Source organism: Canis lupus, chromosome 13 (genome assembly GCF_003254725.2).
Source record: "Canis lupus dingo isolate Sandy chromosome 13, ASM325472v2, whole genome shotgun sequence".
NCBI classification, from domain to species: Eukaryota; Metazoa; Chordata; class Mammalia; order Carnivora; family Canidae; genus Canis; species Canis lupus.
Genome location: NC_064255.1, coordinates 37,856,573 through 37,871,397, shown reverse-complemented (window position 1 = coordinate 37,871,397; position 14,825 = coordinate 37,856,573). Strand labels below are relative to the sequence as shown.

At 61.0% G+C, this 14,825-nt stretch overlaps 1 protein-coding gene across 7 annotated transcripts in view; it reads left to right on the top strand.

Annotated features, from left to right (window-relative positions):
• The first annotated feature begins 2,036 nt into the window (after nt 1-2,036).
• Nucleotides 2,037-14,825, top strand: part of PLEC (plectin) — a 54,234-nt gene continuing 41,445 nt past the window's right edge. For 3 of the 7 annotated variants that reach the window (XM_035713424.2, XM_049093169.1, XM_049093168.1), the window contains exon 1: nt 4,991-5,125. In XM_035713424.2, coding sequence (XP_035569317.2) covers nt 5,041-5,125 — 85 coding nt within the window. In that variant the 5' untranslated portion in view covers nt 4,991-5,040. Of the gene's footprint in view, nt 2,129-2,395; nt 2,623-3,145; nt 3,342-4,990; nt 5,126-14,825 lie in introns of those variants that run through there. The other 4 variants (XM_049093160.1, XM_049093158.1, XM_049093159.1 and 1 more) reach the window with 3 other exon arrangements.

Sequence of the window (14,825 nt, the reverse complement as noted above, 5' to 3'; positions counted from 1 at the left end):
GAAAGACATTACCCTTTCTCTTTCCTCTTAAAAATTTTTGTTTTCGGAAAGTTAAAAAAAATCAATTTATGGCTTCTCAGCATCCAGTAGTATTGGTAGTGAGCATGTGGATTTTTCTAAGATTTTTTTCCCGGTTGCATGTTGACTTAGGGGTGTGTGTGTGTGTGTGTGTGTGTGTGTCTGGATACTTGCAGGGTTTTCTTTTGCTGTGAAAGTGGGAGTGTCCCCAGCAGGTGGGTTCGAGGGATATGTCCCTCACCACATTTTAGGGAGGATCCTCTCCAGCCGCAGACCCTGGCTCAGGGCAGGGAAACTGTGCTCCAGGGCACCCTCACTTCCTGCAGGGGCAGACCTTGCAGCCCTGCCCTTGCCACACCCCATGGGGCCCTCACTTTCTCCATCTCCTTCCTTTAGCTCTGCACTGGCGGTACTTCCCTACCTCCACTTCTGACCTCCTTGGCCAGCCTGCCCACTGTGGACTCCTCCCCGAGGTTCCATTCCCAGGGCTTCAGAGCGCCTAGGCCTGCTGCATGGATATATTCTTTTGGATCCCCCTGAAGAGATCAGTTAGAATTTCTTCAGAGGCTCTGTTTGGGTCACCAAACTGGGTCCCGCATGGCTGGCTGTTGGTCTTCCCAGTACTGAGAGGTCCAGGGCGTGTCTTGGTGGTCCCAGGGAAGTCCTGTGGGCAGGACAGGCGCCTAGCTCGGCGTTCGTCTACAGAGGCCTGGCCGTGGTGCCCAGGTCTGGTAAGCGCTTGGGTTTGCCCACCGGCAGACCTCCCTGGAGGGAGCTAGCCTTCCTGGAAGCCCTCCAGTGCCACGTGGGGCCCCATCCGGTGGCGCATGTCTGCTTAACCTCTGCAGCTGGACAGAGCATGGCAGGAACTCTGAACTCCACCCAGAGAAGGCTCTTGATTTCCGGACTTGGCTTTGTTGGGGGTGCCCCAGGGCAGGAGGGTCTCCAGCCAGCCTGGCCCAGGTCGGCTTTGCGGGCGGGGTGCGTGTATCCCTGCTGCAGCAGAGGTCCGACTGGTACGCGGAGACCCCGGAAGAGCCCCTGAGAGGCCCGCGGTGGAGCAGGTCCCGAGCCAGCACATGGCGGGCAGGGCTTCCACCGGAGCCACTGAGGCCTTAACAGCGGGGACAGGCTGCGGACTCTGGCTCTGCAGACCCTGGAGGACCTTGCCCTTCTCCTGTTCCCCTGCAGGCGCGCTCTGTGGGCAACGTGCACTTTGCCAAGCAGGCCTCCGTGTCTCCGCAGGGCCCTCCCTGTCTCCCTAGGACCCCTAGTCTTCCCCCAGCGCTGATGGCCACAGGCGGCTCCTGGCCGGGTGCTGACGGTGACCACAGGCAGGGTGGTGTGGGCCTGCGGGCAGCGCCCTCTGCTGCGGCCCTTGGCCACGGGCTCCTGCACTAACAGCACAGTGGCTGCCCGCCCCGCATCTTTGTCATCTTTTGCGACACCCAGGCGCTGCCCACTCGCCTCATTACCTGCACGCACAGGACCGGGCTTCCCCAGGGGACCCTTCTGGGCGCTAGGGCGGCTCCGCAGCCTCCTAACCACCGCCTAACACCCCCTAACACCCCCCGCCCCCGGCCCCGGCTCCCTGGGCTCCTCTGCGCACAGCCAGGCCGCCCCCTCGGATGCCTGAGATGCCCGAGGGGGCGCCCCAGCCCCTGGCTGCGGGGACAGACGCACGGGTGCGGGCTCTGAGGGCACGGGCTGGGTCGCCGCGGGGGCGGGCACTCGCCGGAGCCGGCCGGCCGCCAGGGGTCAGCAGAGCCCGGGGGAGGGGGCAGGGCCGACCCCGCCCGCCGCGGCCCGGTCCCCGCGCGGCTCTGTCGTTCGAGTCGACGTCTGCGCGACAGCGGGCGGCGGGGTGTGCGGGCGCCCCGGGTGCGGCCGCAGCAGAGTCGGGCGGCCCGAGCCGGCGCGCACCCTGCGCCCCGCAACGCTCTGGCTACCCGCCCGCCCTGCAGGCGCCCCTCGGAGACTGGGCCCCCCCGCGCGACCGGCGAGGGCGGGGCGGGGCTCCGGGTGGCTCCGCCCGCGCGGCGTCCGCGGCTCCCGGGCTCTCCGGGCCCAGCAGTGAGCGCGGCCGAGCCTAGCCGAGCCGGGCCAGCAGGCACGTAGCGCGCGGCGGGGATGCGGGGGCGCGCGGCGCGGGGGCTGCGGGGCCTGGGGCTGCGCGGGGCTGCGTCGCGGCCCATCCTCCCCGCGGAGGACTCGCCTCTGCGCGCCCCGGACTGCGGAACTGCACGGGCGGCGCCCGGAGCGGGGGCAGGAAAGGCTGCTGGGGGCGCGGCTAACCGCGGGCGGGGGTGCCGGGGGGCGGGGCGAGGCGGCCCCCAGCCCGGTGCCCGCCTCCCCTACCGGCCCTTGGCCCCGGGGCGGAGGCAGAGTCCACATCGCGCCCCTGCCCCACCCCGGCGCCGGGACGGAGCCGCATTCAGCCCCGCACGCCAGCGCTCCGGGGCCCCGGGCCGAGGACGGCCGCGCGGGGGTGTGCGGAGCGGGTGCGCGTGGGGCTGCGGCGGCTGCTGGAGGGGAGGCCCGAGCTCCCGCGGCCCACGCCGCTGCGGCTCCGGGTATTTATAGGCCTTCACTGCGGAGAGCAAGGTGGGAGCGCGCGGGGCCGGGGGCGGGGAGGGCGCCGGGAGTACTGGAGGCCCAGGCGGGGTGGGGGGCGGGAGCGCGGTCAAGGCTTCCCGGTGGTCTGGCTTGCCTGCTGACCTGAGGTTTACGGGGGACGCCCAGGTTGGGACGAGCCGGTGGGGGCTGGTGTCTGAGTGATGGGGTGAGCCGGCGGGTGACAGCGTGGAGGGCCCAGTGTCCTGGAGATAGACGAGGGAGCAAGGTCGGTGCTGGGGGGAGGGCTGTCTTTATGCGGTGTCCCAGGGGTGAGCTGGAGGGAGTGAGGCCAGCTGTGGGTGAGAGCGGAGAGCTTTCCTGTCTGCCTTGCAGTGGGGGGGGGGGGGGGGTCAGGTGTGGATGAAGTGGGACATAGCACGGGCGTGGGTGTCAGTGTCCAGGTGGTTAGGGTGGAAAGGGTCAATGTGTGGGCTAAGGATGGGGCTGGCTGGCGGCTGTGCAGTGTGCCCCTAAACGCGGAGGTGTGACCCCGCTCCTGCTCCCTCGCCAGGAGGCCATGTCGGCCGAGGACCACGAGGTGCGGGCCGCGGCTGAAGATGCCAACGGAGGCAGCGGCTCGCCCAGCCCTGGGGACACACTGCCCTGGAACCTGGGGAAAACACAGAGGAGCCGGCGCAGTGGCGGCAGCTCCGGGGGCAACGGGAGCGTGTTGGACCCTGCCGAACGGGCAGTCATCCGCATTGCAGGTAACGCGGAAGAGCCTGGCAGTTTGGACATTTGCACCGGCTTGTTGACTGAGCACTTGCGGTCTGCCGCCTGCGGTGTTAGCACTGGGATGGGAGGGGGACCTGCTGGTCCCCAAGGCCTCTTGGGTGGCAGGTGATTGTGCGCGGCACAGCGCCACCTGCTGGGCCCCCTTGTCGCTGCAGGAGGTCTCAGGTTGAGGCCTGAGGTGGAGTCCACTGCAGTGGCGCCCTCGCTGGCACCACTTTCAAGGAGACAGTGCCCAGATGCCATGATACTTTCTTGGGCTTCTGGGGCAGAGCCACCTTCCAGGCCCCTTGCTCTTGGTTGCCGCCACTGGCAGTGCGGGAGAGCGTGCAGGAGCAGGAGAGGAGGGGCCACCTGGTTGGCTAGAGCTGCAGCCCTCCCCGGAGCCGGGGTCCTCCATGGCCCTCCAGCAGCTGCCATTCTGTGGAGGAGGATGGGAGAGGCTCCAGGAGAGACCCTGAGTGTAGGGCTGGGGCCGGGGAGTGGCCCCTCCCCCTGGGAAGTTGGTGACCCAGGGCTGGCCGCCATCAGGCAGGAGGATGTGCTGGGAACGTGAGCCTGCTGAAGGTTTGCAGGCCAGGCCTGCCCAGGCTGCAGGGTGCTGACCCCATTCTTGCAGGAGGGCAGCGCTGGCCCCTGCAGGAGGTGGGAGGGCGCACCGAGGCAGGTGGGCAGAGGGAGGACAGGACTGTGGGCAGGAGCTCTGTGGGTGGAAGCATGGGCAGCAGCTCAAGGAGATGCAGGGGAGCAGGGCAGCCTGCGGCTTGTGTGGGTGGATCACATATGGATTTTAAGGGACGGTTTTTACCACGTGAAAGCCAGTCTTGAGTGTCCTGCAGCGCCGCTGTACCGTCTTCACCGTTACTGGCCCTGCGCGGTGGCCTCCAGCTCTCCAGGCCCGGCGGGACCCTTGTGCGCCTGCCTGGGGGTCTTCGGGCTGACTCCCTGCCGTCGGGCTCGTGGTCACAGGGTGGGCAGCACCCAAGGTTACAGGGACACTGCGAGGGGCGTTTCGGAAGGAGGGAGACAGGGTCTTTGCCCGTTTCATGGGAGAATAACTTATCTTTTTTTATTAAGTTTTATTTATTTATTCATGAGAGACAGAGAGAGAGAGGCAGAGACACAGGCAGAGGGAGAAGCAGGCTCCCTGCGGGGAGCCCAACGTGGGACTCGATTCTGGGTTTCCAGGATCACGCCCTGGGTTGAAGGGGGCACCAAACCGCTGAGCCACCCGGGCTGCCCGAACTTATCTTTTAGTTTTACCAAAGGCTTTTTTTTTCTTTCTCTTGCAGTCCTTTTTTTTTTTCTAATATTTAATTTATTTATTCATGAGAGAGAGAGGCAGAGACACAGGCAGCGGGAGAAGCGGGCTCCACGCAGGGAGGCGAGGCGGGATCCTCCTATACCTAATTCTTGTTGTCTGTCCAGGGCTCTTTTTATATTGAGGGCGGGCGGCGCCCGCGGCCAGGTGAGGTCGCGGGGGGGGGGGGGGGGGGGGGGCGCGCGTGGGCCCGCCCCCCTCCCCCCCGCGGCGCCGGCGCTCCCCGGCCCCTGGTCCCCGGCCCGGCCCCGCCCCGCCCGTGGGGCATCCTGGGTGCGGGGGCGGGGCGGGGCCGCCCCTTTAAGCGGCGCGCGGCCGCGGGGACCGGGGGCTGGAGGCCGCCCAGCGCAGGCATGGCGGCCCCGCTGCCGCTCCGCCCGCCGCCCGACGAGCTGGACTTCATCCAGGCCTACGAGGAGGTGCGCGAGAGGTACAAAGGTACGCCCGCCACCTGCCTCGGCGGCCGCAGCCCCACAGCGCCCCTCCGCCTCGACCCCTCAGGCCCAGCCCGCCGCGCCCCCCCCCCCCCCCCCCCCCCGCGCCCGCCGGGCCCCGCGCTTTTGCCCTTAATAGGGCATCCTGCGGTGCGGGTGCTGGGGTGCGGGGGGGCTCCTGAGCCGGGGTCCAGGGGCCCCCAGTGCGTGCCCAGCACCCGGTGGGTCAAGGCCCAGCGCTGGCGCCCCAGCAGGGTGCTGCCCCGTGGGGTGGGGGCCGCGCCGCACCTGGCAGTGGGTCACATACTTGTGGCCTCTCCTCACATCCCCAAACTGGCCGGCACCTAGGCTGCCACCCTTCCTTGGCAGGGACCTCCTCGCACCCCTTCCCTGCCCCGGGAGGCAGGGCAGCCCTCTCTTCCTTTCCAGAGGATGGGCTCCGGACTCTGACGGACCCTTTGCGTGCACCGGCACCCCCGGCCCTCACTGTCCATAGCTGCCCACACCGCTGCCCACCGCTGGGGTCGCCGGGCTCTGAGCGGGCACCAGCGCAGCCCTGGCCCCTGGCCCACGGAGGCTTAGGCCCCGAGAGTGCACTGCCGAGAGGGTCGGGGTGGGGGCCGTGGGCAGAGCCGACCAGAGCGGCCTCCAGCTCCACGTGGCCGGTTTTGCTGGCTCTGCCCCCAAGGGCAGCTCAGGGAGAGAGGTCCCTCTGGGCCTCGCCGTGCTTCCTACCCACTGGCCTCACCCAGGCAGGGGGAGGCCTCCCCGGGCCTCGCACTCCAGCTCTGGTGGGGGATGTGCTGCGGTCAGCCAGTTTCCTGGTCCTACGGAGATGGTCCTGCCGCCACGGGCTCCTGACCGGGGCGCCTCGCGTGGAGAGGACCGGCCTGCGGCTCTTACCTCCCACAGTGGCCCAGCCTTGCAGGGTCCGTCCAGACAGGTCCCTGGCACGGAAGCAGCTGCCCATGGGGGCCGCGGCTCTCCTGGCTCACCCCAGGACGGAGCTGTTTATGAAGTGGCCGCTCTGTTTAAAGTAGGGCCACCTGCACAGAATAATACCGGTTTATTCCAGAATCTTTCTTGGTGTGATCAGATCCCAGGGCTGCGTGTGGGTCCAGAACCGTCTAGGGCATAGGGCTGGGGCATCCTGGCCTGAGTGGCTGTGTTCCCTCTACTCCCTGGGGTGGAGACCTGTCTCCCAGCAGTGAGAGCTCATCGGTCCCTGGGGGTGTCCTGTCTCAGCACCCGCCCCTGCCCCAGCCTCCCTGGACGCCAGGCTTGGTGTTGGACACGCGGGGCTGTCCTGGCCCGTGTCCACCTCCTGGGCGTGGTGGATGCAGGCTGACAAGAGGGCAGTGGGCAACTCCGGCCTGGTTCTTGCTGGTGGGTGCAGGGCACTTTCCCGAAATGGACTTGCTGGTGCTGCGGCTCGGGCTCCCCAGCTGGGTGTGGTGCTGGCAGCTGAGCGTGGCTAAGTAGGGTTTTGCATGCGGGTCTGGGGCTGGGGAGGGCGTCTGGTCGTACCAGGCTCCTCTGCAACTCCTTAGCTCTTTGAGTAAGAGGCTAGGTTGGTGCCTGTGGCCGGGCCAGAGCCACTGCAGGGCCAGGAGTAGCCCACAGAAGGCCGTAGGTGGCTGGGCCACGGGCTGCAGGCCTGACCGCTGTGAACTGCTTGGACCTTCCAGAGGACCAAGGCCCCGGCCGGTCTGTCCCTGGGGGTGGAGGGCCGCCCCCAGTGAGGGAGGCAGGGAGGGAAGGCATGGCACCTGATGTCGGCCAGTGTGCGAGTGGGGAGGAGGCCGGAGTCCCCTCTCTTGGGGCCCAGCACCACACTAGCTGGCTCTGCCCCAGGGACTGCCACTCAGCCCTGCCCAAGCACCCCTGGTCCCTTCCTTGGGGCCACGAAGGGCTCTGCCTTCTGCCTCCTGGTTTCTGACCCAAGCTAGTATCCTCCCCCAGCCCCGCGCCTGCCCTGCTCCTTCCCAGGGGAAGCTCCTTCCCCATCTGCTCCTCCCAAGTCCAACCACTTGGCCCCTCCCCCCATGATCCCCTCCCCCCACACCCCAGGCCCTCCCTGGACACGTCATTCATTCCTAGGCTGTCCCCCTGGAAATCCCCAGTCCTCCCTTCATGGTCACTGCTCCTCCTGGAACATTCTCAATTTCCTGTCTGCCTTCTCTCCAGGGCAGATTCCCCAAGGGGCGGGAGCCATAGGCGGGAGAGCTCTTGGTGCCCCATGGGAGAGGGACCACAAGGGGTGTCCTGACTCGAAGTTCCCTGGAGCCTGGGAGCCTGGCCTAGAGCGACTCAGAGACTGGGTGGGGAGGAGGGAAGGTTTGATGTGAGGGAGAATCCAGGTGGGTCAGGTGAGTGGGGTAAGGGCGTTTATAGAGGAGCAGCCCAAGTCCCCCAGTGGCTGTCAGGGCAGGAATGGGGCTAGCCAGGAGGGCCTGGGCAGCCGGGTGGAGCCCTCAAGGTTGTCCCATCGGCTGGGAGCAGGGTGGCAGCAGAGTCTGTGTGGATCAGCGGGCAGTGCTTGGGTGTTCCTACAAAGCTGCTGTGGTGCCCTGGAGGGGGAGTGGTGTGTGCGAGGGGGTACACAGGCAGGGCCCCCAGGCAGGGGTTTGGGGAGGGAGCCTGCGTGGGTCTGGGGAGAAGGTGGGTCAGAGAGGCACTGGGAGGGGTGTCCACCGGGGCATGTGCCCAGCATGTGTCCTGTGCCGTCTGCGAGGCTCAGCCAGAGGGGCTTCCGCACCTCCCTGGCAGGGCTGCCGTCATGCAGGCCTCTCACTGTCCCACCTTTTCCGGTCCTGGACTCTGAGCTGGGTTATCTATGTCCCTGGCACCAGCCCCAGGCTCTCAGCCAGGATTTGTGTGGGGTGCTTACACGGGTGAGTGGGTGATCAGTGTGGGGTGTCGTCTTTGGTGACCGGGGCTCAGCTGGCGGGAGCTGAGGCTAGCAGTTATCTGGGCTCTTTGGAGAGGACTGGTGGCTGTGTTCACTGTCAAGAGTAAAATGTGCTCAAAGAAAACAAGACGAAACAAAATGACGACCAAGCACTGAGGAGGAACATCAAGAACAACAGTTAAAGGCACACCTCCGGCCTCCAGTCTCACTGGCTGAGAGAGAGAGAGAGAGAGATCAATGGTTTTTAGCCTATTAATAGACTTGTGAGATCACCACCGCGTCAATTCCAGGACACTGACTTCCCCTGGCCCCTGGCAAACCCTGATCTACTTTTAGTTTCTATGGATTTGCCTGCACTGGACATTTCCTCTGAGTGGAATCAAACAGTTTTGTGTCTGGCCTCTTTTACTGAGTGTGATGTTTTCAGGGCTCATCTGTGTCGCACGTGGACGGCACTTCATTCCCTCTATGGCCCAGTAATACCCCGGGGTGTGGATGTCCGTGGTTTGTTTCTCTGAGCATCGGTTGATGGACCTCGGGCTGCTTCCACCTTTTGGCCGTTATGAATAATACTGCTTTGGACATCTGTGAGCAAGTTCTTCTGTGTGGACCTATGTCCTCAGCTCTCTTGAGTAGACGCCAGCAAGTGCCATTGCTGGGTCATGTGCTAATTCTATGTTTAACTGTTTGAAGAACTGCCAGATGGTTTTCCACAGCAGCTGCACCATTCTGCATTCCTCACAATGGTATGTGAGGTTTCCAATTTCTCCACATCCTCACCGACACTTAAGGTTATTTGCCTTTTTGACTACAGACCTTCAGTCCTAGTGGGTACGGGGCGTATCTCATTGCGGTTTTGATTTGCCTCTCCTGGTGGTGAATGATGTCTTCTCGTGTGCTTATTGGTCGTTTGTGTATCTTCTTTTGAGAAATGTCTCTCCAGATCCTTTGTCCATTTTTAAGTTGGGTTTTTATCTTTTTATTGTTGAGTTGTAGGTGTTCTTTATGTATCTTATATACATGTCCTTTACCAGATACGCAATGGGCAAAAATGTTCCGACTCTGCGGGTTCTCTTTTTACTGTCCTGATGGTGTCCTTTGAAGCATAAAAATTGTTGATTATGATGAATCCAGTTGATCTTTTTTTCTTTTTCTTTTTTTTTTTGGTCCTTGTGCTTTTAGCCTCATATCTAAGAAATTATTGCTCATTCCGAAGTCATGAAGACTTATGCCTATGTTTTCTTCCTTTTAGTCCTTAATTTAGGTTTTTGATCTATTTTGAGTTAATTTTTTGAGCAGAGCATGAGGGAAGGGGCAACTTCGTTCATCTACACGTGGATATCCAGTTGTCCCAACACCATTTGCTGAAGTGATTATTCTTTGCCCATGGAATGGTCTTGGTCCTCTCCTGCTTTCTAATGGGCACTGAATATCTCATGACATGGAAGTACCACCGTTTATCTCCCTGGTCCCTTTACATGGACATTTGGGCTTATCGTTAAAAATGATGCTGTTAAAAAAAAAAAAATGATGCTGTTTCTAGATTGGCCTCCGGTGTAGGTGCACGGGGCGGAAACAAGACCCACTAGTTCTCCAACTGCCAACTGATGGATGAGAAAATCCCAATTGCTTTAATTCACATTCTTTGATCATTAAATGAAGTGAGCATCATTTTGTAGTTCTTGGCTATTTTCATTTTTATTCTTTCACGAGTTGCCTACTCAAACCCGTTGCTCAGATCTAGGACGGAGGCAGGCAGGGACTGGGGTTAAAAAAAGAAGAAAAAAAAAGGAGCATTGTTCATTTTTCTGTAAGATGTGTTTCTCTTTGAATTATTAGAGCTCTTCACCAGGGCTCCCGGGTGGTACAGTTGCTTGAGCCTCTGACTCTTGGACTCTTGGTGTCCGCACAGGTCATGGTCTCAGGGTCCTGGGATCGAGCCCCACATCTGGCTCTGTGCCTGGTGGGGAGTCTGTTTCTCCCTCTCCCTGCTCGCCCGTTCTCTAAAATAAATGAATCTTTGGGGGTATCTGGGTGGCTCAGCGGTGAAGCGTCTGCCTTCGGCCCAGGGCGTGACCCCGGGGTCCTGGGGATCCAGTCCCCACATCGGGCTCCCAGCATGGAGCCTGCTTCTCCCTCTGCCTGGGTCTCTGCCTTTCTCTCTGCATCTCATGAATAAATAAATACAATCTTAAAAAATAAAATGAAATAAATGAATCGTTAAAAAAACCTTGAAAAAAGAGCTCTTCGCATGTTGTGAATATTAACTCCCTTCTTTATTATACATGTTTCAAATTTACCCCCTAGTTTGTTACCTACTGTTATGTAAACTTTTTGCTGAAATCTAACTTTCTCGTAGAAAAGCGTACAAATTATACACACATAGCTTTTCACTTAAATTTCAGTTTCCTTGTGGCCGGCACCCAGATCATGAAAAAAGCTTCTTAGCCTCTTAGTGGGTCCCGTGTCCCTGGTTGCTGCCTTGACCTCTCACACCACATGTCATGTCTGGTTGGTTGTCATGTACATCTGCCTATGGTGTCTTGCCACACAGCACCTTTAAAAACTTACCAGCCTTTCGTTTCAGGACCTCTGAATTTTATGTCCTGCTCAAGGTGCCCTTTGGTAAAAACCTTTGCCAAGAGCGTCTTCCAGTTCTGGTGTGTGTGTTTGTTTTCTGGCATCTTCCTCTTTAGTGTCTCTGGAATTTGTTGTGGGCCGAGGCATGTGTGGGACACTTGGGGTGTCGTGCTCAGGGCTGGACTTGGGTTAGTGGGGGACAAACAGGATTTTATTTTATTTATTTAGTTTTAAAGATTTATTTATTTATTTATGATAGACACACAGAGAGAGAGAGGCAGAGACACAGGAGGAGGGAGAAGCAGGCTCCATGCACTGGGAGCCCGACGCAGGACTAGATCCTGGGACTCCAGGATCACGCCCTGGGCCAAAGGCAGGTGCCAAACCGCTGAGCCACCCAGGGATCCCCCCTAAACAGGATTTTAAGTACCTCCTTTCCCACAAACTCAGCTTCCTGAGGGCAGGGTCCACATCCTGCCACGCTGGTCATAAGACAAGTGTGGTTTAAAAATGGGTGGATGGATGCAGGGGAGAGGTGGGGCCCGAGCCAGACCCCTGTCGGCTCCTGGTCTGGCAAGCAGACCCCTAGGGCCCCGCAGAGCGGTTGGGGTGGAGAGACCCGGCGGCGGCAGGGGCAGGGTGGGAGCAGTGGGGATGCAGAGCAGCCTGGGAACCAGCAGCATTTCTGCATCAGGGAAGGCAGAAGGATGGGGGTTTGCCTTGGCAGGGAGCTGGGGATGAGCATGCCTCTGGAGACTCTGAGATGCCGGAAAAGGCTGCATGAGCCGCGGGAGGCCAGTCAGGGGCAGTGCTGTGGGGCCCTGGTGAGGAGAAGGGGCCCATGCTCTGAGCCGTGGGGAAGCAGAGCAGGAGGCTGGGTCCTGGCTGCCTGGCCAATGGGAAGGGGTGAGGCCCCAGGAGAGGGCCACCTGGGCGAGGGGTCTCCAACGGGACAAGGCCCAAAGAGTGCCTGGTACCTGGTGATACGGGACACTGGGGATCTTGGTAACGCCTGTTTGAAGGCTTAGTCGGGTGGGAGGTGCCAAGGGGGATGCAGGGGCAAGCGGGGCGGGGGGTGTCCAACAGTGTGGGAGGGAGGATGCCCTCTAGACACAGTGGTGGCACACAGGCAGGACACCCGACAGGTGGGGGAGGGGAGGCCTTGACCCAGACGGTCACCCGTGGCCATCGGGGGCATGGGCACTGCTAAGTAATGATCTCATTTACCCACCTGCCCACATCACCTCTTGCTACTGAGGCACTTGTGGGGTAAGCAGGGGGGCCGTCAGGCCTTAGGGCCTGGGAAGCGGGGTGATGGTGCCCCAGCTCGGCTCTCCACGCAGCCTGCGGGGAGCTGGCAGTAGGGGCAGGGTCTGGAGGCCTTCAGAAGGGACTCAAGGAGGCCGGAGAGCATTGATACAAGGGGGCCCGTCACTCAGGCCCACCGTGGACGGCAGGAGGTGCGGGCTGGGGGAGCCGGCTGGGGGTGTTTGGTGGGGCTGTGGGCAGTGAGGGGGTGGGCACTGGCCTACCTGCTGGTGGCCTAGGCTGCTGGTGGCCCGGTGGGCGTGAGGTCAGGAAGCTAGTCTCAGGTGATGGGAAGGCAGGACGCGGAGGCCCACGGGGAGTGATGGCTCTGCTCTCCCTTCCTCTCCTCTGGGGGAGCTGGGGTCATGGGTTAGCTGCAGAGGGGTTGTCGCAGCGGGGTGGGCAGCTCTTGGCAGGGACCTTCCCTGCTGGCCTGAGGCAAAGGGGATGTGGGGCCAGGGAGAGGATGGGGGGACCCTCTGCTGCCCTGTCCAGTTCCTTGCTGGGGACAGATCCAGGGCCACTTCTGCAGGAAAGGAAGGCACTAGGACACCTGGCATAGCTGGTCTGATTGTGGGTTCAGGGGGGCAGCTGGCAGCACTGGTGCCGGGACAGTGGGGCAGGGGAAGGCCTGGTGCGTGGGTGAGGCAGCTGGTGCGAAGCCAGAAAGAAGTGTCCATAGCAGGTGTCTCCTGGTGTGTGGCTTTTATAGTCTCTTTTTGTTCTTCTGTCTTGTTTTGTTTTGCAAGTGAATGTGTCTTTTGGACTTTTGAAATGTATCTTTTTTTTTCTCTTTTCTTATTAAGTGAATGGCTGTGGGGAAGCTTCTAGAACCAGCATGGGAGCTAGCCTTGAGGGCCATGGCTAGCCTTGAGGGCCATGGCTGAGCCTCACTGTTGTCCTTACGATAACAACTCCTGCCTGTTGCGGAGTACAGATAGCCACAAAGAACGCCCCTCGAGGAGGTTCCCATGGCAGCTGGAACAAGTTGCCACAGTCTGGGCGGCCTAAGACAACAGAACTTTATTCTCTCACTGTTTTGGAGGCCAGAAGTCCAAAATCAAGGTGGCAGCAGGGCCACACGCCCTCAGAGGCTGTAGGCCAGGCTCTGCTCCTGCCTGGCCCCGTGCCTGGAGGCCATTGGCCTCCCCTGGCGTGTGGTCTCCTGTCTTTGCCTCTGTCTTCAACATGGTCTTCTGCCTGGGTCGTCTTCTGCCTCTTGTAAGGACACTTGTCATCAGATTTAGGACCTCCCGAGTAATCCGGGATGATCTTCTCTGAAGATTTTTTTTTTTTTTTTAAGATTTTATCTATTTACTCATGAGAGACACAGAGAGAGAGGCAGAGGGAGAAGCAGGCTCCCCGTGGGGAGCCCGATGCCGGACTCCATCCCAGAACCCCGGGGTCACAGCCTGAGCCGAAGGCAGACGCTGTACTGCTGAGCCACCCGGGGCATCCCTCTGAAGATTCTTAATTATAATTAACAGCAAAGACCCTTTTTCCAAATAAGGTAACATTCATGGGCCCTAGGGATTTGGAGGTGGACAAGTATTTTGGGGACCACCATCCAAATCACTGCTGTCTGCCCTCTGGCCCCCCAAAATTCATGTCTGTCACATGCAAAATGCATTCATCCCTTCCCACCATCCCCCAAAGCATCAGGCCGTTACAGCGTCAACTCAGATTCAAAACCTGGGTAGCTCAGCCGTTGAGCGTCTGCCTTCCTCTCAGGTCGTGATCCTGGGGTCCTGGGTTCGAGTCCCCCATCGGGCTCCCAGCCCAGAGCCTTCTTCTCGCTCCCTCTGTGTCTCTGCCTCTCTCTGTGTGTCTCTCATGAATAAATAAAATCTAATAAAACAAAACAAAAAACACCTCATCTAAATTTCAGCAGCTCCAAAGCCCCAAGTCTTGTCCAAACTCTAAGTCAGGACTAGGTGAGGCTGTGGCGCTGGTCCACCCCGGGGCACATCCCTGTGCGGACGTGTGAAGCTAGTAAGGCCGAGTGCTTCCAGAAGGCTGCAGTGGGACAGCCGTGGAAGGGCGTCCTCATTCCAAAGGTGGGAAATAGAAAGCGGTCAGGGGGTAGCCAGCCCCAAGCAGCTTTGAACCCCGCAGGGCGAGTCCCCTACTTCTCTGTGGCTGGATGCTCGGCTCCCTGGCCTCCGCTGGCCCAGGGCTCTGCTCTTGGAGTCTCCTCGGCTCCTCCCCTGACCGGCCCCTCGAGACCGAGGCCGTAGCGTGTGGCGGGGCCCGTGCCCTTAGACGGGAGGGCTCTCCGCGGATCTCTCTGGGTGGCCCATCCCTTCCTGGCTTCTGCTCGGATAGTTGAGGGGCCGGCAGGCAGGAACCCCGCGGGCTCCGCGGCAGCTGGCCGGGCATTCCCGGCTCTGTGAGGGGCGTGCTTCCCGGCGTGAGCGTGCCCTGCAGTGGGCACGGGCTGTGGCTGTCCTGGGCCCCCGGGCCGACGGTCCATTCCACAGCAACAGCTCCCCCCACCCAAAGTTCCTGCAAGCGCAGGAGGAAGGCAGGTCACGTCTCCCCCTGAGCCTAGAGACCCAAGTTCCCGGCCATGAGCTGCACCGTCTGATGAGGCTCGCCTTCCTCCTGCTCCCAGGGACGGCTCCTCACTTCCCTCCGGGTCCTCAGCACCGAGTCCCTGTCCCCGGCATTTTGTCCCCAGCCTGGTGCGGTGCCACACGTGCGCTCTCGGGCACGGGGCTCCCACTCCCGGGAACAAAATGTTGACTGCTTCCCCGTGTCTGCGTCACAATCGCCACAAACACGCGGCCTGGAAAACCAGAAATGCATCCTCTGGGTTCTGGAGGCCAGATGTCCAAAATCAAGGTGTTGGCAGGGCCACCCTTCCTGGGAAGGCTTTGGAAAAGCACCCTGCTCATCTCTTCTA